This window comes from Dryas octopetala, chromosome 3 (assembly GCF_963921425.1).
Source record: "Dryas octopetala chromosome 3, drDryOcto1.1, whole genome shotgun sequence".
In the NCBI taxonomy this organism is placed as follows: Eukaryota; Viridiplantae; Streptophyta; class Magnoliopsida; order Rosales; family Rosaceae; genus Dryas; species Dryas octopetala.
Genome location: NC_141368.1, coordinates 5,401,608 through 5,426,197, shown reverse-complemented (window position 1 = coordinate 5,426,197; position 24,590 = coordinate 5,401,608). Strand labels below are relative to the sequence as shown.

Here is a 24,590-nt window from a genome sequence, read left to right as displayed (position 1 = left end):
TTCATTGTGCAACTACATCGTAGGAGAACGTAATGGAGTTTCACTAGAGAAAAAGAAACATATAACAGGGTAATGTATTACTTATGAGCTATGGCATGAACAATAGAAATCTGCTACTATAAAAATCTTAACTTTTAACAAAGCTGAAGTCCTTTTTTCACAATTCAATTGCATGACAATTTGGATGGAAAACTTATAAGTCCAATTGTAGATAACTCACCTCATGTTCACGGTCAAGTTATAACTTGACGGTCCACGGTAGATTACTTACATCATATTCATGGTTAGAGTTCGACTTTCGCCCTTCCTCTTCTCTCCTTAAAAAAAAAAAAAAAAAACAATTTGCATGTGAATTGGGATTATGTGGATTTAAGAAAAGGAAATTAAAAAAGTAAAGAGAGAAAAAGGGGGACAGTGGAGAAAAATGACTGGAACAGCGGAAGGAGCTGTAAGGAGCAGGCATAATAGCCCCACACACGAGGAAGCCCAGCCCATGGACCCGTTCTCAAAGCCTTTTCCACTCCCATTAAATCTAACGGCCCAAATCACATCACTTGTTCTTCATACAAATTACAAACCTCCTCCATCTCTTTCGCCCACTCTCTCAAGCACTCTGCCTCGCCTTTCATTCTCCGTCTGTCAAATTCAGCAAGGTACATTCCCCACCCTCTTTCCTTATCTCTCTCATACACCGCTTTCGTTTCCATCTCTTTGGTTAGCGCTTTAGATCTCTGTGTTTGTTTGTTTCGTGGTTTGAATGATTTCGTTGCTGCATGTTTGGTTTGGGAGTTTTCGATGTTTTATTTTTTATCAATGTGTATCGATTAAGGATTACCCATTTGCGTTTTATGCCCCTTTGTGTACTGGGAACTACACTGGGATGAAAGTTTTATGCGAATTGTGAAAACTAAGAAAATGTTTCTATATGAATTAGATACATAAGACCAAAGAGAAAGTGGGAGTGCTTGTATTAGTAACAGCAAATGAGATTCAGGCATCACATAGGTGATAGCCTCACATAATCACATTAGTCTACTATATGTTATGTTGCTATAATCTGCAGTGAAATCATGTTTGAATGGATGAATAATGTTCTCTTGTCAACAATGTCACATGTAATGTTATCAGATCTATATTGTTGGTCTGATGGAATCATAGATATAACATCATACAAAATGATATAGCAGAAAATGTAAAGTAACTGAGGCTGTCAGGAACAATGAATAGAAAAGAAAATAATTCTGGTATTATGTGTAGTTTCTTTTTCTGCTTTCTTTTTTAATTTGTATTTTTTCAAATGAGACAATTGTTGTAACTGATTGTGGCGTACCTAGCAGGTAGAAGAAAATGGCAGAAACTGAGGACATTCAGCCACTCGTCTGTGATAATGGAACGGGAATGGTCAAGGTATGAGGTTAATTTGTGTTGGGAAGAACTTAATTTGTTGTGGCGATAGTTTGAATAGTTGTGCCTTTCTTTTATTCCTTTTCTGCACTTTGAATCTTAACCACTGATTTATAATGTTGCTGTTTTAGGCTGGATTTGCTGGAGATGATGCTCCACGAGCTGTGTTCCCTAGCATTGTAGGCCGTCCCCGTCACACTGGTGTCATGGTTGGCATGGGCCAGAAAGATGCTTATGTTGGTGATGAGGCTCAATCCAAGCGTGGTATATTAACTTTGAAATACCCAATTGAGCATGGTATTGTGAGCAACTGGGATGACATGGAGAAGATTTGGCATCACACCTTCTATAATGAACTCCGTGTTGCCCCAGAAGAGCACCCAGTTCTCCTAACTGAGGCCCCTCTGAATCCCAAGGCTAATCGTGAGAAGATGACCCAAATAATGTTTGAGACCTTTAACACTCCTGCTATGTATGTAGCCATTCAAGCTGTTCTTTCCCTATATGCAAGTGGCCGTACAACTGGTAAGAATATTGATTAGTTTTTCATATTACAAGGGTGCTATTTTAAAGTTTAGTGTTCAGGACTGGAAAGTGGCATGCATGATTATATGTGTTTTACATCTTTACCTGGAAAAAGTCCGTAATGGTGAATCATTATAGGCTGACATATCAGTCTATCGACTCTATCTGATTCCTACCACAAAGAGCGTCTTGCCTGAGTTGGGATTATTAGCATTAGTTCAAGTTTTGTGCTTTGAAACTACTAGTGTAGTTGGGAGAGAACATTAGTGATGCTACTTTTTGGAAATTTAAATTTAGTAATTGTTATTTTGGATTTCACTTATGTTATTCTTCCCTTTATTAATAATGGGTGTTTTGCCTTTGCTGTGAAGGTATTGTGCTTGACTCTGGTGACGGTGTCAGCCATACGGTCCCCATATACGAGGGGTATGCCCTCCCTCATGCCATCCTTCGTCTTGACCTTGCTGGTCGTGACCTCACTGATAGCTTGATGAAAATTCTTACGGAGCGTGGATACTCTTTCACTACCACCGCTGAGCGTGAAATTGTTAGGGACATGAAGGAAAAACTCGCGTATATTGCCCTTGACTTTGAGCAGGAAATGGAGACTTCCAAAACCAGCTCTTCAGTTGAGAAGAGCTACGAGTTACCAGACGGGCAGGTCATTACCATCGGTGCAGAGCGTTTCCGATGCCCAGAAGTTCTTTTCCAACCATCAATGATTGGGATGGAAGCAGCAGGCATTCATGAGACCACGTATAACTCCATCATGAAATGTGATGTTGATATCAGGAAAGACCTGTACGGCAACATTGTACTCTCTGGTGGTTCAACCATGTTTCCAGGCATTGCTGATAGAATGGGCAAGGAAATTTCTGCACTAGCCCCAAGCAGCATGAAGATCAAGGTGGTGGCACCACCCGAGAGGAAGTACAGTGTTTGGATAGGAGGCTCCATCTTGGCTTCTCTTAGTACCTTCCAGCAGGTTTGTATTCATTTCTGCATTTAAACATGATGCTCCAAATTCATCTTGGATGATTACTAATTGGAGTATTCCACTTGTTTCTTGATTGCAGATGTGGATTGCAAAAGCAGAGTATGATGAGTCTGGGCCATCAATTGTTCATAGGAAATGCTTCTAAATGTTCTATAATAGGATCATGAAGAGAATTAGTGTTGTTTTTATTTTTTAAAGAAGTGCAGCTTGGAACCCATTGTGTCTTTGTTATGCTTCTATGTTATTATCTTGTTAGGGTGATGACTTTGAGAAGGCGAGGAGTCAATTTTAAGTATGGGTCTTCCATTATTATCTTTTTCTTCACTTTTTGCATGATCCCAACTAACCATGGATGCAACTAAGGATGGACTCATCAAATGTTTGGTGGCTGGTCTTCATATAAATTCTTTACAATTAATATCTTGCAAATTGACTTTGGACCTAATAACTAGCAAAGCGAGGCTGAATATGCAAATCAGAACGAGCCAACTCTGAAGTTCATGAGGCTGGCAAGGTTCATTGTTTGCATTTTCAGATTAACTAATCATGAATAGAAACAACAAAAATAGAAAATGGCTCTCTTTTCAAACTACCCATGTTTTGATACTACCAATCTACTATGTCGGTTTACCTGACTCCTCACTCCTTCATGAGGTTTGTAGAAGAATTTACAATCATTGTATATCATGTGTAAGTAAGTGTGTGTGTATATATAAATATACATCGAAATATACACAACTGGGTTGTCACAAATTAATCACAACAGCTATTCTACCATTTTAGCTAACCTCAAATGGCTTCCACTCCAATAGTTGACGTCTTTCAAGAATCATTTGACAGAAGAAAGAAGGGATTCTGCCGTCTGATGCTCATCCTCGCAGAATGGGTGATCAATTTGTTGTGCTTTCTTCACTTCCTCCTTCATTACGACATTCTCATCCGAGTCAAAGAGACTTAGATGATGATCATTGTAGTGAGAATTACATCTCTCATATGTTTTTAAAGACATGTCCTTCAAGCTTGAATTTTGTTCCTCTCTCACAGAAGAACGCTGCAGGCTGAAGCTCCCGAACCCTTCGATCCCACGTGTTAGATTGCGAGCTCTGGCCCTCTCTTCTTTCAGAAATGCCGTGTCTTCAACAAGTCTCAGTACTCTCTCAGATAACTTTCTTACACTTAATCCCCAGTTAAACCTGCATGCCAAACACAAATCTCATTGGAAATTGAATACTCGTAACAAAGCATAAGTCTAAAGTGAAAATGCATTAAAAACATGATAATTGGATTATATAAGCCAACCCTTTCTCATCAATATGCTGAAGCCTTCCCATCTCCTTGATAACATCTTTATCACCCTGAAACTCCTCTACAATTCTCAGTGGTCCATGGCTTAGAAGGTGTTCCAATAGAATTAAAGCCTTGTAAGAGACTCTCCAATTCTTTCTATCAAAGTTCAACAACCTGACTTATTGGTAACAAAAAAGAAGAAACTTAATTGAAGTAGATGCATGTTATGCAGATTAAAAAATAGCTCAATAAATCAAATTACCAACAAAAAAAAAAAGACTTAAATAACACCTTTTATGTAGAATCTCCACAATCCTCCAATAATCATCCACTTCAAAGGCAGCCCGGGATATCACTCCAATGGTACGTGTGTCTGGTGGCCATGGATTTTCATTTGTGGCTTCTTCTGTCATTCTATAAATCCACAGCAACAAGAAGAACCCACATCACAAACAAATTAATCTAAAATCTCATGTCGAGATCATGAACAAATCCATGAGGTGAAATAAAATTAAGGAAGAAATATGATGATAAACGTACAAACATAAACTTACAGTTCTGCAGGAGTTACATCAGTGAGTGCCAAACGAGCAGTTCTGATCTTCTCTTTCAAGAAGGAAGAGGCTTGCTTCTTCAATTCGTAGAACAAAGGGCTGCTGCTCATGTTGTTTGGAATTGGAAGGATCGACATGCATGAATTTGTCTAAGGTGATGAAAGTTTGCTATGGATTTCCTTATGAGCCGTGTGTACGTAAGAAGTGCAACTGCTCCATTACCACAACAAACACTAACTACTCTCTAAAAGTTTATTTTGCATATGTAATGAGAAGAATTGGGAACTATTTGAGAATACTTTATAACACTAATAAAAAAGTTTCAAACTCTCAGTTTTGTCCTTGGGAAGAGGTGGTGACATCACACCAAAAATTAAGGCAACTCCGGTTAACCTCTTAATTGGCCTTAAATTGGCCTTAAAAGTCGATTAGGTCGACTTCATGCAATTTTTGACCAAAATGTGGAGCAAGACTCACTACTGTTCCGTTAACAACATGGATGATTATTTTTTAAAAAACTTGTACTCTTCCTTAAAATAGACCGGAGTCACCAGACCAATCTACAAAAATGAAAAGGTCCCCAGGCTACATGTAATGACAGTAATGTAGTTGATGCACTGGTAATTTTTTTTTTCAGCTCTGTTTTTCTCAAAAGGTGATGGTAGCTAAAACAACAGAGAGTAAATCCTTCTTGAGCCAAAGTCTTAGTAGTTGAGACAATTAAATGGAGATTGAGGAGGTACTGGTTCATTGAAAAAGGCAAAGGTTACCTCATTGTATGAAAATTTTACGCATATGGTACCAGAATAAAGTCACGGATGCACAGAATTAATACAGAAATGGATGATTATAATACGGTCAGGACCATGATATTGTTTATATGTGCTCCATTTGTTTCTAAACGTATAACTTCAGTCAAGCACTCCTACAAAAGTGATGCTACTCTGAAGTCAGATATGAAAAATATATGATTAGAAGAAACAAAGCAGTAGCCCCTCAAAATAAATTTTACATACCAAAATCGCATTGTTAGATCATGGTTTGCCTAAATAAACTTTATAATGACCCTCTATATTTGCTCTCTGCAAATGCTTTGATAGGAAAAGAGTCAGATGTCCTGTCGTTCGTCTAATAAGGTGTATTTTGCTTTCCACTGGCAATGAATAGTGGGAAAGAGGCCAGGAGGATCACAATGCTTCTGATAAATTGAGCTCGTGAACAGTCAGCTACAAATTTGCCACATACCAGTTCTATATCCAACAGACATGAGCACAAGCTCCCAAAGCATATTTGGAATGCTCAACAGATTCACCTTTGATCCAGGAATTTCAGACCAGTTTACAGATATCTCACTCATTGGAATTCGAAACCATTTGCCAAGGAAAACCAACTCAACATCAAAGCACCACCTGCAGAAAATCCACATCTGATTAGAGTCTAAAGGAGCTTTGGCCATATTTAGTCGAAAGAGTACATTTAACATAAAACATTGACCTCCCTTTCATTTAAAAAAAAAAATAATCACATTTCCCTGGTTTCTAGAAAGTTATTACCAATGTTTGGTCAATTCAAATTGTAGTATTAAACTATTGATTGATCAATCACGGCTTGCCATCTATAGAATCTAAAGCGGAGTCAGTTACCTGTTCAAACGGATGTTAGTGAAGAGCTTCCTTGCAGCAGCCCTAGTGAACATCTTAAAACCACACTGAGATGCATGAAGAATTCAATGTCAGAATTAGTACACTATCTATGAAAAAAGGAAGAAAAAATGAAACAAGGAAAAAACAAACCCAGAGTTACCTGTGTATCTCGAATTCCAGGACCAGCAGCCAAAAGAACCACAAGATGGAAACCTTTCATCAAGAAATTGCGGGACCACTTCCTCTGAAACATTAAGTCAACTGGTTCAATTAATATACTTATAAAGTAAGGATAACAAGAATTAAAATATACATATAGCAGTTAAGCAGCATTAACAAGACTGAACTGTAGCCAGCGCCTTCTCCTCAAGATGAGCACGAGAACCAAATGCAGCAATTGGGATATCAGATATTCTAAAACTTGAATTACTAGCAGATGAGTCCCCAAACTGAAATTCCTCTTTTGCAACTGCATGGATCTGGAATGAAAACATAAGGTAGTTTGTAGATGCTTTGTTAGCATTTCCCCAAGAATTGGAACTAAATTTTGAATGGTAAAAAAATCTGAGGGTATAGCTGTATGGTCAGGGTTGGTACAAACCTGTTTTTCAAGTTTTTCTAGGTCATTAACCTTGGTTGCCCCATCAGCATCCAGCATTAAAAGTAGCTCACCACGTGAATGAAGCATTCCCTGTTTTACAATGCTTTCACAGAAGTAAAAAGCTTCAATCACTAATTGTCATGCATAAGGGAGAAAAGATGGACCCTTCAATAACATCAGAATATATTTACAAGGAACTGGTTTAGTTTAAACTCACTTTTCTGATAGCTTCTCCCTTTCCATGATTTGTACCGAGAAGGATAACCCTTACATTATCCACAGTGTATTTCCTTACAAAGTCAAATGCTACTCTTTTTGTCCCATCGACACTTCCATCATCAACAATTACCACCTATCCACAAAAATAATTTTTAAGTAAGCAAAGAAGCTGCAGAAAGACCAGGCATGAACTATCTTGTTGGGTGTTTTCAAATTAGTAACTATTTCGACCTCTAAATTTTTAATTACTCCAATGAAGTTCATGCATGAAGATTTAAATATTCAGGCACTTACTGGGGGGCAAATTATCAAAGTTCACCATATCCTTACTCTATGAGTTAGGGTGCTAGATAAACATAACCTTGCTCAACGTTCATTTATGAAAATTAAAATAACTCTGCATGCAAAATTGGACACTAATACAACCCTTTTTTTTTTTTGGTCAAGACTAATACAACTCACGGCTGTCAAAAACCAACTCAGATGATCTAGGAAATGAAAGAAACGAAAGAGTACCTCATAAGAAAACGACTTATCCATTGCTGCACGTTGTTGAAGATAACTACAAAGTAAAGATATGAACATCATTATGATATAATATCATGACTCTATCAAACACCAAATGAAAATGGTTCAGATTCTCAGTTGAAGATGTTTAGTCATGAATTATCTACTATAGTACTATGTGGGACAATTTGACTCTGACATGGCAAATAGGACTTCAGCAAGCATGATGTAACTCAAAACAGTCCATGGGAGGGCCTTGTCAAGCTTCTCTTATACTTCATATCATACAAGTCTTACCTCTTTTGGGAAATTACTTAAAGAAGCAATGCCATACAATAGAACAACGATGAAACACCGAAATAACAAAAATAATTATTGGCAAAGAAATTTCATTTTGAAGCAGAATTGAAATGCAATGAGGTATGCTTCAAGTTACCTCATGGTTTCCTCAAGTGCTACAGGAAGCCTATGCTCTTCATTGAATGCAGGGATTATCAAAGATAAATACTTTTCCGCCGGATCGATTATCGAAGGGCAACGAACCTAAAGCAAATGCTTCCATAAGAGTTGACTCACATATCCATTGGAAACAAAAACATAATGGCAAAATCATGTGAATTCTATATTATCAATTTCTGATCAACACCTACAAACCCTAATTGAAGCAAAAACGAAATCTGAAATTACTGCAATCTATATCTATATCTATATGTACCTGTTTCAACGATTTCGGGTCCTCGAAGATTGCGGGAGCTTCGACATGCCTGCCATAATATAAATTAAATTTATGAAAAGAAGTTATTAGCAAAAAAGAAATGATGAAAATAAGTTAAAAGAAGAATGAATTGAAAAGGGGATGATGGTAAGGCATACGCGTGGTTGTGTCTTCTTCTATAAGCTTCGAAGAAGACTGCAGAAACGAAACCTACGGCTACGATGAGAATGAGGGCGAGCAAGTGGTCCACCATCGTCCCTACAACTGCAAACTCCATTTTTTGATTTTCCAGGTCCAACTGGAGACGGTGGCTGCTCCTTCCTCCTCAGATCAAATAACACCAACGAGTCCTTGCACCAACAGGACTCTAGAGTAGGACAATTTATCGGTAAGGATATAAATTACAGCAATTTGATATATACTAAGCTATGGATTGGAAATTACAACAAGCCCGTCTAGCTCAGTTGGTAGAGCGCAAGGCTCTTAACCTTGTGGTCGTGGGTTCGAGCCCCACGGTGGGCGTATTTTTATGTTCTTTCTTTGTTAAAATTTGACCCTTTTTTTTATTTTAATTTTTTGTTAAATTTTGACCCATTTTTTAATTTTCTTTTCTTTTCTTTCTTTATGGTATTACCCACATTGCATGCCAACATATTGTTTAGAATGAGGGTTTACATATTAATAATTGTACACGTGTTATAATTTAAATAGATTCGTAACGTCGACTTACTGGGTTATAATACTGCTATCAACAAGTGGACTATCTTTGCAAACTAAGGACCTGCTTTGTGAGTTGCTTTCCTCTCTGTTTCATAAGAAATTAATGGACATAACTGATAATTACCTTGCTTCCTTCACATTTTTGTGTTTGCGTAGTTGTTGCAACTTGTAGGTTGGCAGAGAACATTTCACTAGGTTTAGGGCTACCAATATGAATAATTTCCACACGTTTGTGAAGAAGCTTGCAGTGTAGATGTGGTTAAATCACAGGAGACAGCACCAGCAACACCACCTACCATGCATTTAGAATCTGTACTCTCTGTATATGAAAGATTGCATATAATATCTTGTGGTGGTGCACCATGTCCTGTACTAATTATGAGCCCAACACAAAGGCACTGTAGTCTGTTGCACACTTATTACCCCACGCATATATGATGTACATGAAATCGTATATACACTTAAAGCAGCTCATCCATCAGTAGGAGGACAGAGATGTGCATGATTCCTTTGGAAAAAAAGGTAGTTGGGATGGGCCTTCTCTCAGGGCATGGCCATGATTAAAGCCACAAGAATGAAATTTAATGTTAGAGAAAGAAAAAAAAGAAAATGGGGTTTCCTTTTTCCCTCACTTTCTTGGACCGTAAAGCTTTGGAAGAGGTGGAGAAATTGGCCCTTCACCCTTCTCCCCTACCCCATTTCTCTGCTTTTTCCATCATGCCAAACAGACCTTTCACTAACTATCCTCATCTGTCATCACATCCACATCCATATATACATATACTCATTCATGGATGCACCATAGCATCCTTCATTTGTTTAACAACAATTAATACTATATTAGTTTATTGATTTCTCACTCACATATGGAGCTTTTGAGTACATACATTTTAATTTAGTTTGAGGAACCTTTGAAGCTCTCAAGGAATTTTGCCATTATAATATGCTAAATACTAATATAATACCAGAGCTTTGCTCTAAACCAATGGGCAGGATGTGGCTGTGTAGCTTTGATGTTTGGTTCACGGGAGGTTAAACATTAATCTGGGCACAATTTACTAAGAAAACAGTGTCAGAATGAGCCATGTATATAATTTAAGGTACTAATGCCATAAATTTTGCTGCAGAAGTTCTTCCATACTATACATATAAGTATAGTGCCCCTGATTATTTTGAGCTAAATCATGAAATGATAGGACTTCTTAAACTACCTAGACGGAATTGATGAACCAGAAAATGAAACATGGCAATTAATGGGCGAGTGACAATACAAGTTTGAGTCTGGACACAGAAATAATAATAATAATTATGAACATGGTTTTAATTAGAATACAACAGTGTTGTGAAATCTATGGCAAAGACTGTCACTTACCTCATCTTCAGATGTCCAGCAGCATGTGCCATGCTGCAAGTGAACAGAGACATGAACATATAGGGAAGCTCAATTCACTGTATGCAACAGAATTTCAAATTACTAATACTAAAATACAATTTTCTGAATTTCAAAGAAAAAGAAAGAGAAAATAACAAAAACAAGATTTTCAACAAATTAACCAATTCCCCCATCATAATACAAAAAAGGAGTCAACCCAATTAAGCAAAAAGCCTAATGAATATGATGATGTTGATAAAAGTGATGAAAAAAGATTAAAACTTTGCTAGTGAGCCATGGCCACAGGAGGTGCAAAGCTAATGGTTCTCTGGTTGGGCATGGCAAGCATAGCAGTGTGGTCCAAGAAATCCTGAAGAGCCACCACAGACTGTAGTATTGTTCTGAGATCATCAGCACTTGAGAAGCCCAAGCTTCCCACTTGCCTAACTGCATACACATAGAAAGTTATGCACCCTTTCCTGAATTTGAACCTTGCCATCTCACACCCACTTAGGCCTCTGATTAGCCTCTTGTTCACTTCTCCAAGTGGTAACTCCGGCGGCCAAACCCGGTCCACAGCAGCCTTCAGGGCCTCGGTTTCGAAAACAAAGAGAACCACTTTGGATTTCTTGGTGCCCAGGCCTAGTGTGAGTGTGTGCCAGGCATGGTGTGCCAGGATTGTGAAGTTTGTGGGCAAGAAAGCTGTGGTTGAAGGAAAAGGCAGCTTATTGTTATTGTTGGCTTTGTTGTTAATTGCTGCAGGTGGGAATGAGAGGATTTGAAGAAGCTCCAAAGGCCTTGCACGCCTGATTGTGAATGATTTTACAATGAATTGGCCTCCAAAACGCAGGCCCTTTACCTCAGAGCTTGGCTTGAAAGAGAAATCTGATGTTTTTGTGGTTTGGTCATTTGGGTGTTGGTGTTTTTGCTTCTTGTTCTTGTTACTCTTCTTCTCTTTTTCTCCCATGGTCTGTTGGATAATTGGGTTTTGGTGGTGCTGGTGGGTTTTGTTTGTGACTTTGTGTATGTATGATAACAAAACCAATCTAGAGCTTTTGATGGTATATTGTATTGGGGTTTTTCTTTTGAAAGATTATAGTCAAAAAGTGGGTTAACCATGATACATGTATTTGATTAATGACCTTTATTTTATTTGAAGCAATAAAAAAAATATATATATATAATGGAATGGCTGATGATGTTGCCACTTCATCTTTTCTCTCTTTTCTTTATATGGGGACCCAATGAAGCCTATTCCTTTTCTATATGCATGATGCTGCCAAAGCTGAGAATGTATATGTATTCTTTACCTGTACGATGTGAACATTCTTACAGGATGATGTTCATGCAAAGTTGGAATAGGTCATATTGGTCCATGAAGATAGGATTTAACTCACCACAATAGATGGCAGGGATTTTGGGAGGACACCAAACTGATCTATTAGGCTTATCCTGATTTCTCTCCGAACCAAAAGGCATGCAGTAGATCTTTTCTCCTTTGTCAAAGTTCAAAAAACATAACATGTGCAACTATAAGGAAGATTTTGGGTTAACAAACTAATGATAATTAACCTCTAAGTTTGTTATATGAGCTCAATAACAGAGAGTTGGGACCACATTTTGGAGACCCATCCAATCATAATTGCACCCATTTGTTAAAATTCATTTATCAAACGCCTAACATGCATCAAGTGTAATGCAATGTAATTATGTAAGATCCACATAGATTAATTACAAAAATGGACAATTTGCTTAAAAACACTAAGCAATGCCAATAGGGCTCTAGAGGAAAGGTGTATGTTTAATGGAGACTATTTAACAGAAAAGGTGTACGTTCCAATTGATCATATCTTCTCTAAACTTTTCTAATGATGGAAGAGGCTATTTAACATAAACTTTAAAAATCAATGTTTATTGGAAAAATAGGGTATGGCTGACTCATATATAACTCATCTGACAACCCAAAAGTATTCCAATTAAAGTGGTTTCCTTCTAAAGCCACCGTTGTCTTTAATCAATTTCATGGGAAAGATATGGTAGACTAGAGGTTTCAAGAGGACCAACTAAAAAGCAATAACACTTGGAAGAGAGGCCAACAGGAAACAGAGGAGGGGCCTAGCAACATTAATTTTGAGAGGTTTGTCCCTTCGAAGGTTTATAAAGAGTACAACAGGTGTATAAATATTTACAAAAAAGAAATAAAAGGTTCGATGGGAGTCTACCTGTCATTGTTGTATCAACTTTTTAAGAAAAAAAAAAAAGAAAATAAATATATGTAAGTGTGGATGTGATTCCTCCTGTGTACGTAATTTTAATCTGGCTTAGACCAAATAATATAGGATGGATGGATAGAATTTAGAGATCCTAAATTCCAATCTTCAACCGATAAAAAAACCAAACGTATGAAATTGCAACAGACTGAAATGCTCATTAAGATTTGTGTGGCATGTCCATCATACTGTTACTGGGATCAAATTAATGTATATTTATTTCAGTAATTTGAAACTTAATAGTATTTAATTATATTCTTTGTATCAAATTAATGTCTCTGAAGAAACAATACATTGTATATAATTTTATACCATAAGATTGTGTAGATCCTCATTTGTTCCATTGTGTTGGTAAATTGCAACAATTCCCAGCACCTGGAATTTGGCATTGACAGTAAGTAGTACCAGCTATGAATCTCCTTTGTTGGAGAAAATGATGAGGGAGGGAGTTAATATGATCCCAACAAAGTCACCTCATATTAATTGAGACTTACCAAAGAAGCATTTTGTGTACCTCTACCCCCTGCTCAAATCACAAGAAACCAACCAAAAAATCATCAAAACCAGCAAACAAATTGGCTACTTGCAGATACACTGTTCATGATGTTCTGCATATATCGTTCCATTTCAGTGACCAACCTGAAACAAAACATGGGCAAGGCCAATTTTTAGCAATTGCTTACGAGATAAACTTCTTCGATAACGTTTCTTATTTTTGTTCTGTCTCCAAAACATTATGGGGAAAAAAAAAGGAACAAGAATGCTAAATAGGAGTAGAAATGTTTTGGACTCACCAACATATAGATATAGCTAGGTAGTGCTTGAACTATGAACATGGCATGAAAAAGAGTGTGCAACTTCATAATTATTTAAGTTCTTTAGGTTAGCTTTCGATGTTAGTCTTGGATGTTATAGTTCATTCAAAGCAAATGAATGCATTTGTTATGATTCATATAAATACAGAGAGACAGAATTACTTCAGTATGCACTCTGCAGGTTAGGTGTTGTTTTCAGGGCTTTTTGGTTTGTTATCCTGTTTTTACTACCCATAATTAAGTAATAGGCATCTTAATGATATACTTAATTTTCCCCAATTAAGCTTTATTTTGCCAACTATTCTTAAGTGACTGATTACATAACTTCAATTGATAACCCTCATTGCCTTGATGCATGCCAAGTGTACGAGGAAAATTACTTCAACTAGAGTGGATCAAGAGTTTTTTTAATATTTGTTTCATTCAAAGAATTTTGTTTTAAACGATTAAGGAAGTGCTCACATCAATTAATGGAGCCCTTCTTCACAATGTAACATATTTCCAATATAACCACCAACGCCCCACAAAAAAAAAAAGATTAAAAAATTTATTTTTAATTAACACCATTTTCGCTTCCTCTTTCTCAAGCGTTGTATTTGCACGCGCCGCGACTCGGGTCAGTGGCGGTGACTTGTCCAGTTCCAGCGAAATCACAGTTGAAGGCCTGGTGGCCGTACTTCTGATAGTAAGCATTCATGAGGTAAGACGCACTCGCCCTGATGTCGTTGTTGAAGCACGCGCCACCTGGGTTGATGGGATTGCAATCCACGCCCTTGCTGCAGATGTAGGCTATGTTGGCCTGCAAAGCTTGTTGGCTAGCCCCTGCTTTCGCTACGCACCACTGCTTGCGTCCTGCCAAAGGTCTTGTTGCTCTGCCTGGCCTGCCTCCTCTACCTGGTCTACCTGGTCTGGGTTGTGCACCTCCCTGTATTATACATTCATACAACAATTCAGTATAAAGGCCAATAATACTGGATTGGAAAACCCAAAATGTGTGACAAAAATAATTGAGTTAAGTTCTACTAAAATGTAATTTCCTAACAATTGTAATTCAAGTATTGTCTTAATTTTTTAATCTATTTGACGAAAATAACACATGATTGTGTAAATACGAGTATTTTAGACATTAAGATTGCTATTGTTACTATCAAAAATTGTTGACTAGCTGTATTGAATCATATCATAATATGTTTTGTACGAGAAAAAACTTATATCCCTCAGTGGTATACAACCTTGTGTCTCACATAAATACACAGTTAGCTCGTAAGTTAATAAATCGCATGATTATTGATTAATAAATATGAAACGCAAGTTATATATCACCCGTGCACACGTACGTAAGTTTTTCAAACATGGGAAAAAGAGTGCGTGGTTAAAACGTTCAGTATCAATTCAACTCAAAAAAAAAAAAAAAACGTTCAGTATCAATATTCAATACCAACGGTATTGTACAAGAATCCAGATAACAAAACGATATTTTAATGCAAGACGACGAGAAGCATGTGACCAACACTGAGAAGGGTAAAATGGGGAAAAGAAAATTAGGAACCAACCTGTTGATTGCGCATGACACCGGCGTTGTAAACCGGAGTCATGTCCGGGCGGAACAATCCCCAGTTCTTCTCAGCGAGCGGACCGGGCTTTTGGTTCTCATTGAACAAGGCAAAGATGTAGGTCTCGATCTTCCGGTTTGGCATCAGAGGAGTACCCTTGCCCGACTCAACGTGCTTGATCAAGTTACTGTTATAGTCCATGGCATTCGGAACCGAGCAAACCGGGAACTCACAAGCCGAAGGCCAGCCGGTCTCGGCCGCCACCAATTCCACGTCACCGAACCCGATTGCCCTCGCAGCAGAGTGAACAGCGTCCATTAGACCATCGAACATGTTGGTGTATGTTTTCTTTGTGAATCTGTCGTACACGCCCTTGTTGGGTCTGAACAGCGCGTAGGCCTCCTTCTCCGGGGACCACCCGAAGAACGGGTACGGGTTGACCATGAAGGGCGACTTGGTCTGGCGGTGGAACAGCAGCATGGGTGCCAAAATGGGAATCACCTCCGGTCTGAACCGGCCCATGCTGGGCGGCTCGGACGACAACATTATGCCAAGAGAGTGAGGGGTGGAGACCTTAATGTCCTTAATACCCTCGCGAAGCAAAGCATTGTGAAGGGTCCTCATGGCGGGGACGAGGTTGGATTTAAGGGCATCGTCCCCCCAGTGAAGGACTTCGTTACCCATGGCGATGTATTTGATTCGGGTCTGGGGGTAAAAGGGCTTGATGTGCTGGCCGACCCATCGCCGAGCGACACGTGGATTGGTGAGGCTGGGGATCTCGCCGTTGGGGACGGTGATGGTCAGAAAGATGTTGGTGTTGGCGAAGGCCTTGATGATGTCAGGGTTGACGTCGAAGATTTTGACGCGGTCGATGGTGGTCTGGGTCTTGAGGAAGTTGGCCACTTGGACTGGCGGCGGGAGGTTGTCGGCGAGGGTGCCGTAGTTTACGCCGATGGAGTAGGCGGCGGTGGCGAGCTGGATGAGGAGGAGGAGGGAGAGGACGAGCTTGGTGGCCATAGTTTTTTTTTTTTGGTGGGATTGGGTTTTAGCCTTTTAGGTGGTGCAAGTATTTATAGTGGGGAGAAATGATTTCTGTTTTACTGAAAGATAATATGAGATGTAAGACACGTCAATGGCATTGAGACATGTCGTTGGTCAAAATGAGTTTTTCTTTTTTTGGTCAGAGTCTGTGGTCAAAATGAATGATTAGTGTCATTTTACAGCTAGAATCTGCATGTGGGTGTTGGGCCGTTGGCTGCTTCACGTGAGAATTAGAGATGAGAACTCTCTTCTGGGTGGAGTAATTAAACAAGATCGACGAAGATAATTTACAAACAGAAATACAAAATAATGTGGCATGTGAATCAAATTATATGTGTTTTTGAAATTGCTACAGTACGTATTTATATTCTCTTTTATCTAATTTATGTCTATGAAGAGACATTCCTTCAACGAAAGGTAGATTCTTGAACTATGTTTCATTTGTTACTTTGTCCTTTGATAAAGAAAAGTTAGATTCCTCAATTATTTTATTGGAAAACTTTAACGGGCAACTTATCATCAATTCCGTCAAATTTTGGTTCAACTTTATCAAAATATGTGTATGTGACACATTTAAAAAAAAAAAAAAAAGATAAAGATTTATATGTTATCCTAAGTTCCTAACACTACATGTAACTAACAGGAACTACATCATCCCCATCGAACAGTACTTGTCCAAATTTGGGAACGTACACATATACTTCATAGTCATTGGCATTAATCGTCAATGATCAACGGGAAGTAGAACATGGGTAAGGACAATTTTTAGTGATTGCACACCTACGACGTGATTTATTTGATAACTTTCTTGTTTTTTTTGTATTTTTTTTTTTGTTTAGTTTTATTTTAGTCTCTTTGAAACATTATGCATGGAAAAGAACAAGAAAGCCAAATAGGAGTAGAAATTTTGTGGATCATCTACCCGAAAGTAACGCTTGAACTATATATATATATATATATATAGAGAAGTGCTCTAAAAGTTACCAGTTAGCAAGTTAATACGAAGTTAATCATACTTTTGGGCTCACCACATCACTAATTTCATAATCCGAACTATTAATTATTTAGGCTATATTTCAAAGATCATCATTGCAAAAAATCAACTAAATCGAAAATCATATAATCATGTAATTAAGATCAAATAAATAGACGATCAGTATTTTCGATAAAAGCATAGAAATAATTGTTATTATTATCAAATGGCTAAATGACTTCCGATTATAGAGATTTTTTACAGGAATAATCTTTGAAGTAGGGCCTAAAAAATAAATTGTTCGGATTTTGAGATTACATTGTGCAGTGAGCCTAACATGGTGGTTAGTTTTGTATTAACTTACTAAATTAGTTAGTTTTAGAACATTCTTGTATATATATATATATATATATATATATATGAACATGCATGGCATGAAATTAAAAGAGTGTGCACTTCTTAATTAATTATTTAAGGATTTTAAGTTCGCTTTCGATGTTAATCTTGGACATGGGCAACATGCCAACACCAACAAGAAATTTCAAAGCCCGTGAAGATAAAAAACAAGATGAAAATCAAACATTATAATTCATTCAAAACAAATGAATGGATTGTTATGATTAATTCATAATATATACAGAGCAGAACTGCAAGTCTGCAAGTAGGATATTGTTAATTATCAGGGGCCTTAAGTTTGTTATCATCATGTTATCTCTACACAAAATTGAGTAATTGACATCTTAATCATGCATTTAATTTTCCCCAATTAAACGTTATTGATCCAATTATTTCTAAATGACTGATTATTAAACTTCAGTGCATTGTAACCAAAAAAAAAAACTTCAGTGCAGGCCAAGTGTACGAGGAAGATAATCACTTCAACTACCAGCGGATCAAGGGCTTTGGTGGGTCATGACTCATACTTTGGGGTCGTTTTCGATTAACAATCTAAAATTTGTTAATGCATGAACAAACATAAATTAAGTACATTTCCATCTCTCAACAAATGTACTTAATTTTGAAAGTATTTTTCCGATTCAAAAATAATTTTGTTTTAAAAGTTTACATTAAGAAAGTGCTCAAATCAATCAATCGAGCCCTTCCCTAAATCACTAATTTGTACAAATAAAACATAATTAACTTGCACCGACAGGCGCGACAGCTGCACAACAATCAGCGTCCCACAAAACAAAAACAGCGGTTAATTAACACTAATCTTGACTCACTTTCTCTTTCCCTTCTCAAGCGTTGAATTTACACGCGCCGTGGCTTGGGTCTTTGGAGGTGATCTGTCCGGATCCAGAGAAATCGCAGTTGAAGTCCTGGTGACCGTACTTCTGATAGTAAGCATTCATGAGGTAGGACGCACGCGCCATGATGTCGTTGTCAAAGCACGCGCCGCCTTGTTTAATGGGACTGCAGTCGACGTCCTTGCCGCACACGTAGGCTATGTTGGCCTCCAAAGCTTGTTGGGTAGCCCCTGGTTTCGCTACGCACCACTTCTTGTCTATGCTGTTGCCTCCTCCAGCTGCAGGTGTTGCTGGTGTGCTTGGCTGTGATGGTGTTGCTCCTCCAGGTACGGCAGCCCCCTATATAACACACAAAAATAGTGAATTTATGATCATTTTTGTATATAAATAAAAGTTATGAGTAAATTAAAACTTGCAATGCATTACACAATTGGTATTGAGTCCACTGAGATTGTATAAAATTATAATAAATTATTCATAATTTAATTTTTAAAAGATTTTTAATTAAAAATTCAGTCAAATAAAAATGGACGGTCATTTAACACTTGAACTATATATATAGAAGAGTGCTCTAAAACGAGAAGTAGAACATGGGTAAGGACAATTTGTAGTGATTGCACACCTACGACGTGATTTATTTGATAACTTTCTTGTTTTTTTTGTTTTTTTTGTTTTTTTGTTTAGTTTTATTTTAGTCTCTTTGAAACATTATGCATGGAAAAGAACAAGAAAGCCAAATACGAGTAGAAATTTTGTGGATCATCTACCCGAAAGTAACGCTTGAACTATATATATATAGAAGAGTGCTCTAAAAGTAACTAGTTAGCAAGTTAATACGAAGTTAATCATACTTTTGGGCTCATCACATCACTAATCTCATAATCCGAACCATTAATTATTTAGGCTATATTTCAAAGATCATCATTGCAAAAAATCAATTAAATCGAAAATCATATAGTCATGTAATTAAGATCAAATAAATAGACGATCAGTATTTTTGATAAAAGCATAGAAATAGTTGTTATTATAATCAAATGGCTAAATGACTTCCGATTTTAGAGATTTTTTACAGGAATGATCTTTGAAGTAGGGCTTAAAAAATAAATTGTTCGGATTTTGAGATTACATTGTGCAGTGAGCCCAACATGGTGGTTAGTTTTGTATTAACTTACTAACTAGTTAGTTTTGTATTAACTTACTAACTAGTTAGTTTTAGAACATTCTTGTATATATATATATATATAATGAACATGCATGCATGAAATTAAAAGAGTGTGCACTTCTTAATTAATTATTTGAGGATTTTAAGTTCGCTTTCGATGTTAATCTTGGACATGGGCAACATGCCAACATCAACAAGAAATTTCAAAGCCCGTGAAGATAAAAACAAGATGAAAATCAAACATTATAATTCATTCAAAACAAATGAATGGATTGTTATGATTAATTCATAATATATACAGAGCATAACTGCAAGTCTGCAAGTAGGATATTGTTAATTATCAGGGGCCTTAAGTTTGTTATCATCATGTTATCTCTACACAAAATTGAGTAATTGACATCTTAATCATGCATTTAATTTTCCCCAATTAAACGTTATTGATCCAATTATTTCTAAATGACTGATTATTATACTTCAGTGCATTGTAACCAAAAAAAAAAAAACTTCAGTGCAGGTGTACGAGGAAGATAATTACTTCAACTACCAGCGGATCAAGGGCTTTGGTGGGTCATGACTCATACTTTGGGGTCGTTTTCGATTAACAATCTAAAATTTGTTAATGCATGAACAAACATAAATTAAGTACATTTCCATCTCTCAACAAATCTACTTAATTTTGAATGTATTTTTCCGATTCAAAAATAATTTTGTTTTAAAAGTTTACATTAAGAAAGTGCTCAGATCAATCAATCGAGCCCTTCCCTAAATCACTAATTTGTACAAATAAAACATAATTAACTTGCACCGACAGGCGCGACAGCTGCACAACAATCAGCGTCCCACAAAACAAAAACAGCGGTTAATTAACACTAATCTTGACTCACTTTCTCTTTCCCTTCTCAAGCGTTGAATTTACACGCGCCGTGGCTTGGGTCTTTGGAGGTGATCTGTCCGGATCCAGAGAAATCGCAGTTGAAGTCCTGGTGACCGTACTTCTGATAGTAAGCATTCATGAGGTAGGACGCACGCGCCATGATGTCGTTGTCAAAGCACGCGCCGCCTTGTTTAATGGGACTGCAGTCGACGTCCTTGCCGCACACGTAGGCTATGTTGGCCTCCAAAGCTTGTTGGGTAGCCCCTGGTTTCGCTACGCACCACTTCTTGTCTCTACTGTTGCCTCCTCCTGCTGCAGGTGTTGCTGGTGTGCTTGGCTGTGATGGTGTTGCTCCTCCAGGTACGGCAGCCCCCTATATAACACACAAAAATAGTACGTGAATTTATGATCATTTTTGTATATAAATAAAAGTTATGAGTAAATTAAAACTTGCAATGCATCACACAATTGGTACTGAGTCCACTGAGATTGTATAAAATTATAATAAATTATTCATAATTTAATTTTTAAAAGATTTTTAATTAAAAATTCAGTCAAATAAAAATGGACGGTCATTGAATCTTTGTCATGTGATTATTGAGTGGTTTTTTTTTTTTTTTGGCCACTGTGATTATTGAGTGGTTAAGTTAGCGTGAAATTCTTGGAATGATACAAATATATATACCTGACATAAAAATTTTACTCGATCCATGCAAATGTGTACAATCAATGTCATAATATCTTCTTTTGTGTATATGGAAAAGTGTGAGTGGTTAGAAAGTTCAGACTTGAGATACAACAATCCAAATAAGAAAACACTATTCATTATGCAATAAGCAAGACGACAAATCTATAAAGTTCTATTCTAACCAGAGACGCATGTGACGCAACATTAAGAAGCGTAAAATGGGAAAGTGAAAATTAACATCACCAACCTGTTGATTGCGCAGAACCCCAGCGTTGTAAACCGGAGTCATGTCCGGTTTGAACAAACCCCAGTTCTTCTCAGCGGCCGGACCGGGTTTTTGGTTCTCGTTGAACAAGGCAAAGATGTAAGTCTCGAACTTCTTGTTCGGCATCAAGGGAGTACCCTTGCCCGACTCAACGTGCCTGATCAAGTTACCGTTATAGTCCACGGCATTCTGAACCGAGCAGACCGGAAACTCACAAGCCGAAGGCCAGCCGGTCTCGGCCGCGACCAAGTCCACGTCACCGAACCCGATTGCCTTGGCAGCAGAGTGAACCGCGTCCATAAGCCCATCGAACATGTTGGTGTATGTTTTCTTTGTGAATTTATCGTACTCGCCTTTGTTGGGTCTGAAAAGCGCGTAGGCCTCCTTCTCCGGGGACCACCCGAAGTACGGGTACGGGTTGACCATGAAGGGAGACTTGGTCTGGGTGTGGAACCGGAGCATGGGCGTCAAAATGGGGATGACCTCCGGTCTGAACCGGCCCAAACTCGGCGGTTCCGACGACAACATAATGCCAAGAGAGTGAGGGGTGGAGACCTTAATGTCGTTTATACCCTCGCGACCCAAAGCATTGTGAAGGGTCCTCATAGCGGGGACGAGGTTGGATTTAAGGGCATCGTCCCCCCAGTGAAGGACCTCGTTGCCCATAGCGATGTATTGGATTTTGGTCTGGGGGTGGAAGGGCTTGATGTGCTGGCCGACCCATCGGCGGGCGGCGCGTGGGTTGGTGAGGGCGGGGATGTCGCCGTTGGGGACGGTGATGGTGAGGGAGATGTTGGTGTTGGCGAAGGCCTTGATGATGTCCGGGTTGAGGTCGAAGATTTTGACGCGGTCGATGCTGGTTTGGGTCTTGAGGAAGTTCGCCACTTGGGAAGGTGGCGGGAGATTGTCGGCGAGCGTGCCGTAGTTGACGCCGATGGAGTGTGCGGTGGAGAAGAGCTGGAGAAGAAGAAGCACAAGGGAGAGGATGATGACTTTCGTGCTGGCCATGGCTTTCATTGAGGTGGATGTGTGAATCCTCTCCTTTATTGGGTTTCAGGTGGTGGAAGTAGTATTGTTTTTATTATTATTCTTTTTTTCTTTTTTTTGGCTTTTCTTTTCTTTTTCTGATAGTGGTTGGAACTTGGAAGTATTTATAGTGGAGAGAAAGATAGGATATGAGGATGATATGAAAGAGGCCAATGGGAATTGCGACATGTGTTGTTGATCAAAATTATTTTTATGTTGTTTTTTCTTTTCTATTTTGAGATTGTACTATTTATAAGATGGACTTAATCTTCTTACCGATTAGAACCTGAATCCTTTTGCTGATTACTAGCTAGTTTGTCTATTTTTGGTATCTGATATTGTTTGGGGTTCACAATTTTTCAAAGGGCTAAGGTAGGATGAAGTAAATCCTATGCATATAAAATCATTTTGGCATTGGGTTGACGAATGGCGACATGGGTATGAATGTATGATAAATGCCAACTCATCTTTGGCACTTGGTTGGAGACAAAACTAGCCGTTGCTCCAAATCTAAAAGTCCACGTGTTCACTAGGCACGTTGACAAGGTGTCCCAGTCAAAAAGAGTATTCGCACTATATTAGTAGGTAGGACCATCAATGAGACTCACTTTGGTATCTGATTCTCCAGCTAGCCTTAATTTGATGCATAAAAGGATATCTTCCAAATTAATTTTGGTGTTCCAAAGTGTGAACGCCACGAAATCTTTTGACTTTATCAAGCCATTGTGTTGGTTTGGATTGGCTGTCTATCATATATAATTGTCTAAAAGCTTACGCGGGATGGCGCACATAGCTTTTTTGTCTGGAAAGCATGAAAGCGGTGTGTAGTATCAGTGTTTTACGCGGTTTTACCGTAACACAAGAGGTCTAGTTCATATATGATGTATGTTGCATGTGCAGATCTACTATGATCCTCAGGAAAGCAATACAGATCTAAACGACAAGTTCTCAATGTTATGTAGAGATCAATTGCGCTTTCAAAGTTGAAAGATTGATAAAGCGCCAGGACTATCTTTGAGTGTTGGTCGACCTTTAATGACTTTGGTTTTTATTTATCTGAATGTGATCAATGAACATGGATTGATTAATTGGAATTTATCATAATTAGTGTGAAGCATTAATATGTTATCTATTTATTAACATGGTTTTTATATATATGTGTTGATAATTGATAACGACTAACAATATGATGCAAGAAGAATCAAGTTCTTCATATATGTGTCTGATGCTGCAAGTTGTTGTGAAGCTGGGCTTGATGGGAATTTCGCTCTTTGGGAAGAAACCTAGTAACCAGTCACAACTTTATTCACCAATCTATGAATGTGGTACTTGGATTGTATTGTGATTCTTATATGGTGTTGTGTTCTTGGATTGTCTTGTTTAATAAACATCTTTACTTTTATGTAATATCTCTCATAACAAGTTAAGTGAGTCGGCAGATGGGCCAAATCCATATTTTTGATAATTTGACTTTCGTACCCTTAATGCTAGCTAAACGTATTATATTTTTTATAATATGTTGGTATTGTCTTTGTGATAGAGGTAGAAGTGTAGAACTCACTAATACAATTTAGTTTCACCTCTATTACAGATATCAATGTGGTATGAAAAAGATGGTACACCTTGGGGTCTTCTGGTTTGGTCCATACATGGGTACATTCAGCTAGTTTGGGCTTCGGATACATCTTGTGAGTCCTTCTGCCATTCTCTAATAGCCAACAAGAAGTTAATTTCTCTTATGATCTTTTAAAGGTTTACTTTCCTACTACCAATTGAATCGAAATCAAAGGTGGAACTAGACCCCGTTTATACAAGATTGGATTGAATATGTTAACCAATTAAATATAATTTGTACCGAAGGAAAAAAGATAGAATATGTCTTCTAACTTGAAAGAAGAAGATGGATTAGTGTTAAGAGATAGATATTTAACACTGGTTCTCGACTAATCCCATCATTCTTATGGGTATTGGAGGGAAAGAAAGAAGATGGATACTTAGGTGGGCCGGACAATACATGGCCAAGTCACAGAAAAATGAAATTCCAAGTATATTTTGCAGCACTCGAGTCCTAACCCAATTGAACTCTCACCTACCTAAAGGACTCAAACCCACCCCACAGTTGGCCAGAA

At 37.9% G+C, this 24,590-nt stretch overlaps 6 protein-coding genes and 1 non-coding gene across 8 annotated transcripts; 2 read left to right on the top strand and 5 right to left on the bottom strand.

The window, feature by feature from the left end:
• Positions 1-567: 567 nt before the first annotated feature.
• Positions 568-3,235, top strand: LOC147290015 (actin-like). The gene is made up of 5 exons (XM_086236769.1): positions 568-653; positions 1,338-1,407; positions 1,536-1,929; positions 2,301-2,914; positions 3,006-3,235. Exons 2-5 carry the CDS (start codon positions 1,348-1,350, stop codon positions 3,069-3,071), a joined length of 1,134 nt encoding a protein of 377 aa, XP_086092895.1. The 5' UTR covers positions 568-653; positions 1,338-1,347; the 3' UTR covers positions 3,072-3,235.
• Positions 3,236-3,515: 280 nt separating this feature from the next.
• On the bottom strand, positions 3,516-5,467 carry LOC147290014 (uncharacterized). Its single transcript, XM_086237601.1, has 4 exons — positions 4,768-5,467; positions 4,505-4,627; positions 4,226-4,387; positions 3,516-4,119 (listed from the first exon to the last, which is right to left on the bottom strand). The coding sequence occupies exons 1-4, from the start codon at positions 4,902-4,904 to the stop codon at positions 3,756-3,758; spliced, it is 786 nt and encodes a 261-aa protein (XP_086093727.1). The 5' UTR covers positions 4,905-5,467; the 3' UTR covers positions 3,516-3,755.
• Positions 5,468-5,720: 253 nt separating this feature from the next.
• LOC147290013 (Nucleotide-diphospho-sugar transferases superfamily protein) lies at positions 5,721-8,817 on the bottom strand. The gene is made up of 10 exons (XM_086237600.1): positions 8,611-8,817; positions 8,453-8,501; positions 8,174-8,280; positions 7,747-7,792; positions 7,229-7,363; positions 7,012-7,101; positions 6,758-6,889; positions 6,571-6,654; positions 6,411-6,475; positions 5,721-6,176 (listed from the first exon to the last, which is right to left on the bottom strand). The coding sequence occupies exons 1-10, from the start codon at positions 8,727-8,729 to the stop codon at positions 5,990-5,992; spliced, it is 1,014 nt and encodes a 337-aa protein (XP_086093726.1). The 5' UTR covers positions 8,730-8,817; the 3' UTR covers positions 5,721-5,989.
• Positions 8,818-8,901: 84 nt separating this feature from the next.
• On the top strand, positions 8,902-8,974 carry TRNAK-CUU (transfer RNA lysine (anticodon CUU)). The gene has a single exon. It is a non-coding gene; the product is annotated as a tRNA-Lys (tRNA).
• A 1,648-nt stretch (positions 8,975-10,622) lies between these two features.
• Positions 10,623-11,622, bottom strand: LOC147290011 (uncharacterized). Its single transcript, XM_086238041.1, has one exon. The coding sequence runs from the start codon at positions 11,509-11,511 to the stop codon at positions 10,831-10,833; it is 681 nt and encodes a 226-aa protein (XP_086094167.1). The 5' UTR covers positions 11,512-11,622; the 3' UTR covers positions 10,623-10,830.
• A 2,398-nt stretch (positions 11,623-14,020) lies between these two features.
• Positions 14,021-16,239, bottom strand: LOC147290010 (glucan endo-1,3-beta-glucosidase-like). Its single transcript, XM_086235101.1, has 2 exons — positions 15,183-16,239; positions 14,021-14,554 (listed from the first exon to the last, which is right to left on the bottom strand). The coding sequence occupies exons 1-2, from the start codon at positions 16,197-16,199 to the stop codon at positions 14,213-14,215; spliced, it is 1,359 nt and encodes a 452-aa protein (XP_086091227.1). The 5' UTR covers positions 16,200-16,239; the 3' UTR covers positions 14,021-14,212.
• Positions 16,240-18,191: 1,952 nt separating this feature from the next.
• LOC147290009 (glucan endo-1,3-beta-glucosidase-like) lies at positions 18,192-22,576 on the bottom strand. Of its 2 annotated transcripts, XM_086235100.1 has the most exons (3): positions 21,418-22,576; positions 20,786-20,855; positions 18,192-18,766 (listed from the first exon to the last, which is right to left on the bottom strand). In XM_086235100.1, exons 1-3 carry the CDS (start codon positions 22,450-22,452, stop codon positions 18,438-18,440), a joined length of 1,434 nt encoding a protein of 477 aa, XP_086091226.1. In that variant the 5' UTR covers positions 22,453-22,576; the 3' UTR covers positions 18,192-18,437. The 2 variants fall into 2 exon arrangements, with proteins under 2 accessions (XP_086091226.1, XP_086091225.1); XM_086235099.1 differs by lacking the exon at positions 18,192-18,766 and having other exon boundaries at positions 20,264-20,855; positions 21,418-22,575.
• Positions 22,577-24,590: the final 2,014 nt, after the last annotated feature.

What these genes read in the sequence shown, in the direction of transcription:
- LOC147290009 (XM_086235100.1), bottom strand. Translation starts at nt 22,452, where the DNA reads ATGAAAGCCATGGCCAGCACGAAAGTCATCATCCTCTCCCTTGTGCTT. An exon ending in GGGTTCTGCGCAATCAACAG is followed by an intron (nt 20,856 to 21,417) that starts GTTGGTGATGTT and finishes TGTGTTATATAG; the next exon opens with GGGGCTGCCGTACCTGGAGG. An exon ending in AACACCTGCAGCAGGAGGAG is followed by an intron (nt 18,767 to 20,785) that starts GCAACAGTAGAG and finishes CCGTACCTGGAG; the next exon opens with GAGCAACACCATCACAGCCA.
- LOC147290010 (XM_086235101.1), bottom strand. Translation starts at nt 16,199, where the DNA reads ATGGCCACCAAGCTCGTCCTCTCCCTCCTCCTCCTCATCCAGCTCGCC. An exon ending in GTGTCATGCGCAATCAACAG is followed by an intron (nt 14,555 to 15,182) that starts GTTGGTTCCTAA and finishes TGTATAATACAG; the next exon opens with GGAGGTGCACAACCCAGACC.
- LOC147290013 (XM_086237600.1), bottom strand. Translation starts at nt 8,729, where the DNA reads ATGGAGTTTGCAGTTGTAGGGACGATGGTGGACCACTTGCTCGCCCTC. An exon ending in AGAAGAAGACACAACCACGC is followed by an intron (nt 8,502 to 8,610) that starts GTATGCCTTACC and finishes ATATTATGGCAG; the next exon opens with GCATGTCGAAGCTCCCGCAA. An exon ending in CTGGAATTCGAGATACACAG is followed by an intron (nt 6,476 to 6,570) that starts GTAACTCTGGGT and finishes CATGCATCTCAG; the next exon opens with TGTGGTTTTAAGATGTTCAC.
- LOC147290015 (XM_086236769.1), top strand. Translation starts at nt 1,348, where the DNA reads ATGGCAGAAACTGAGGACATTCAGCCACTCGTCTGTGATAATGGAACG. An exon ending in TGCAAGTGGCCGTACAACTG is followed by an intron (nt 1,930 to 2,300) that starts GTAAGAATATTG and finishes TTTGCTGTGAAG; the next exon opens with GTATTGTGCTTGACTCTGGT. An exon ending in CTCTTAGTACCTTCCAGCAG is followed by an intron (nt 2,915 to 3,005) that starts GTTTGTATTCAT and finishes TCTTGATTGCAG; the next exon opens with ATGTGGATTGCAAAAGCAGA.
- LOC147290014 (XM_086237601.1), bottom strand. Translation starts at nt 4,904, where the DNA reads ATGTCGATCCTTCCAATTCCAAACAACATGAGCAGCAGCCCTTTGTTC. An exon ending in GATGTAACTCCTGCAGAACT is followed by an intron (nt 4,628 to 4,767) that starts GTAAGTTTATGT and finishes GTGGATTTATAG; the next exon opens with AATGACAGAAGAAGCCACAA. An exon ending in GTGGAGATTCTACATAAAAG is followed by an intron (nt 4,388 to 4,504) that starts GTGTTATTTAAG and finishes CCAATAAGTCAG; the next exon opens with GTTGTTGAACTTTGATAGAA.
- LOC147290011 (XM_086238041.1), bottom strand. Translation starts at nt 11,511, where the DNA reads ATGGGAGAAAAAGAGAAGAAGAGTAACAAGAACAAGAAGCAAAAACAC.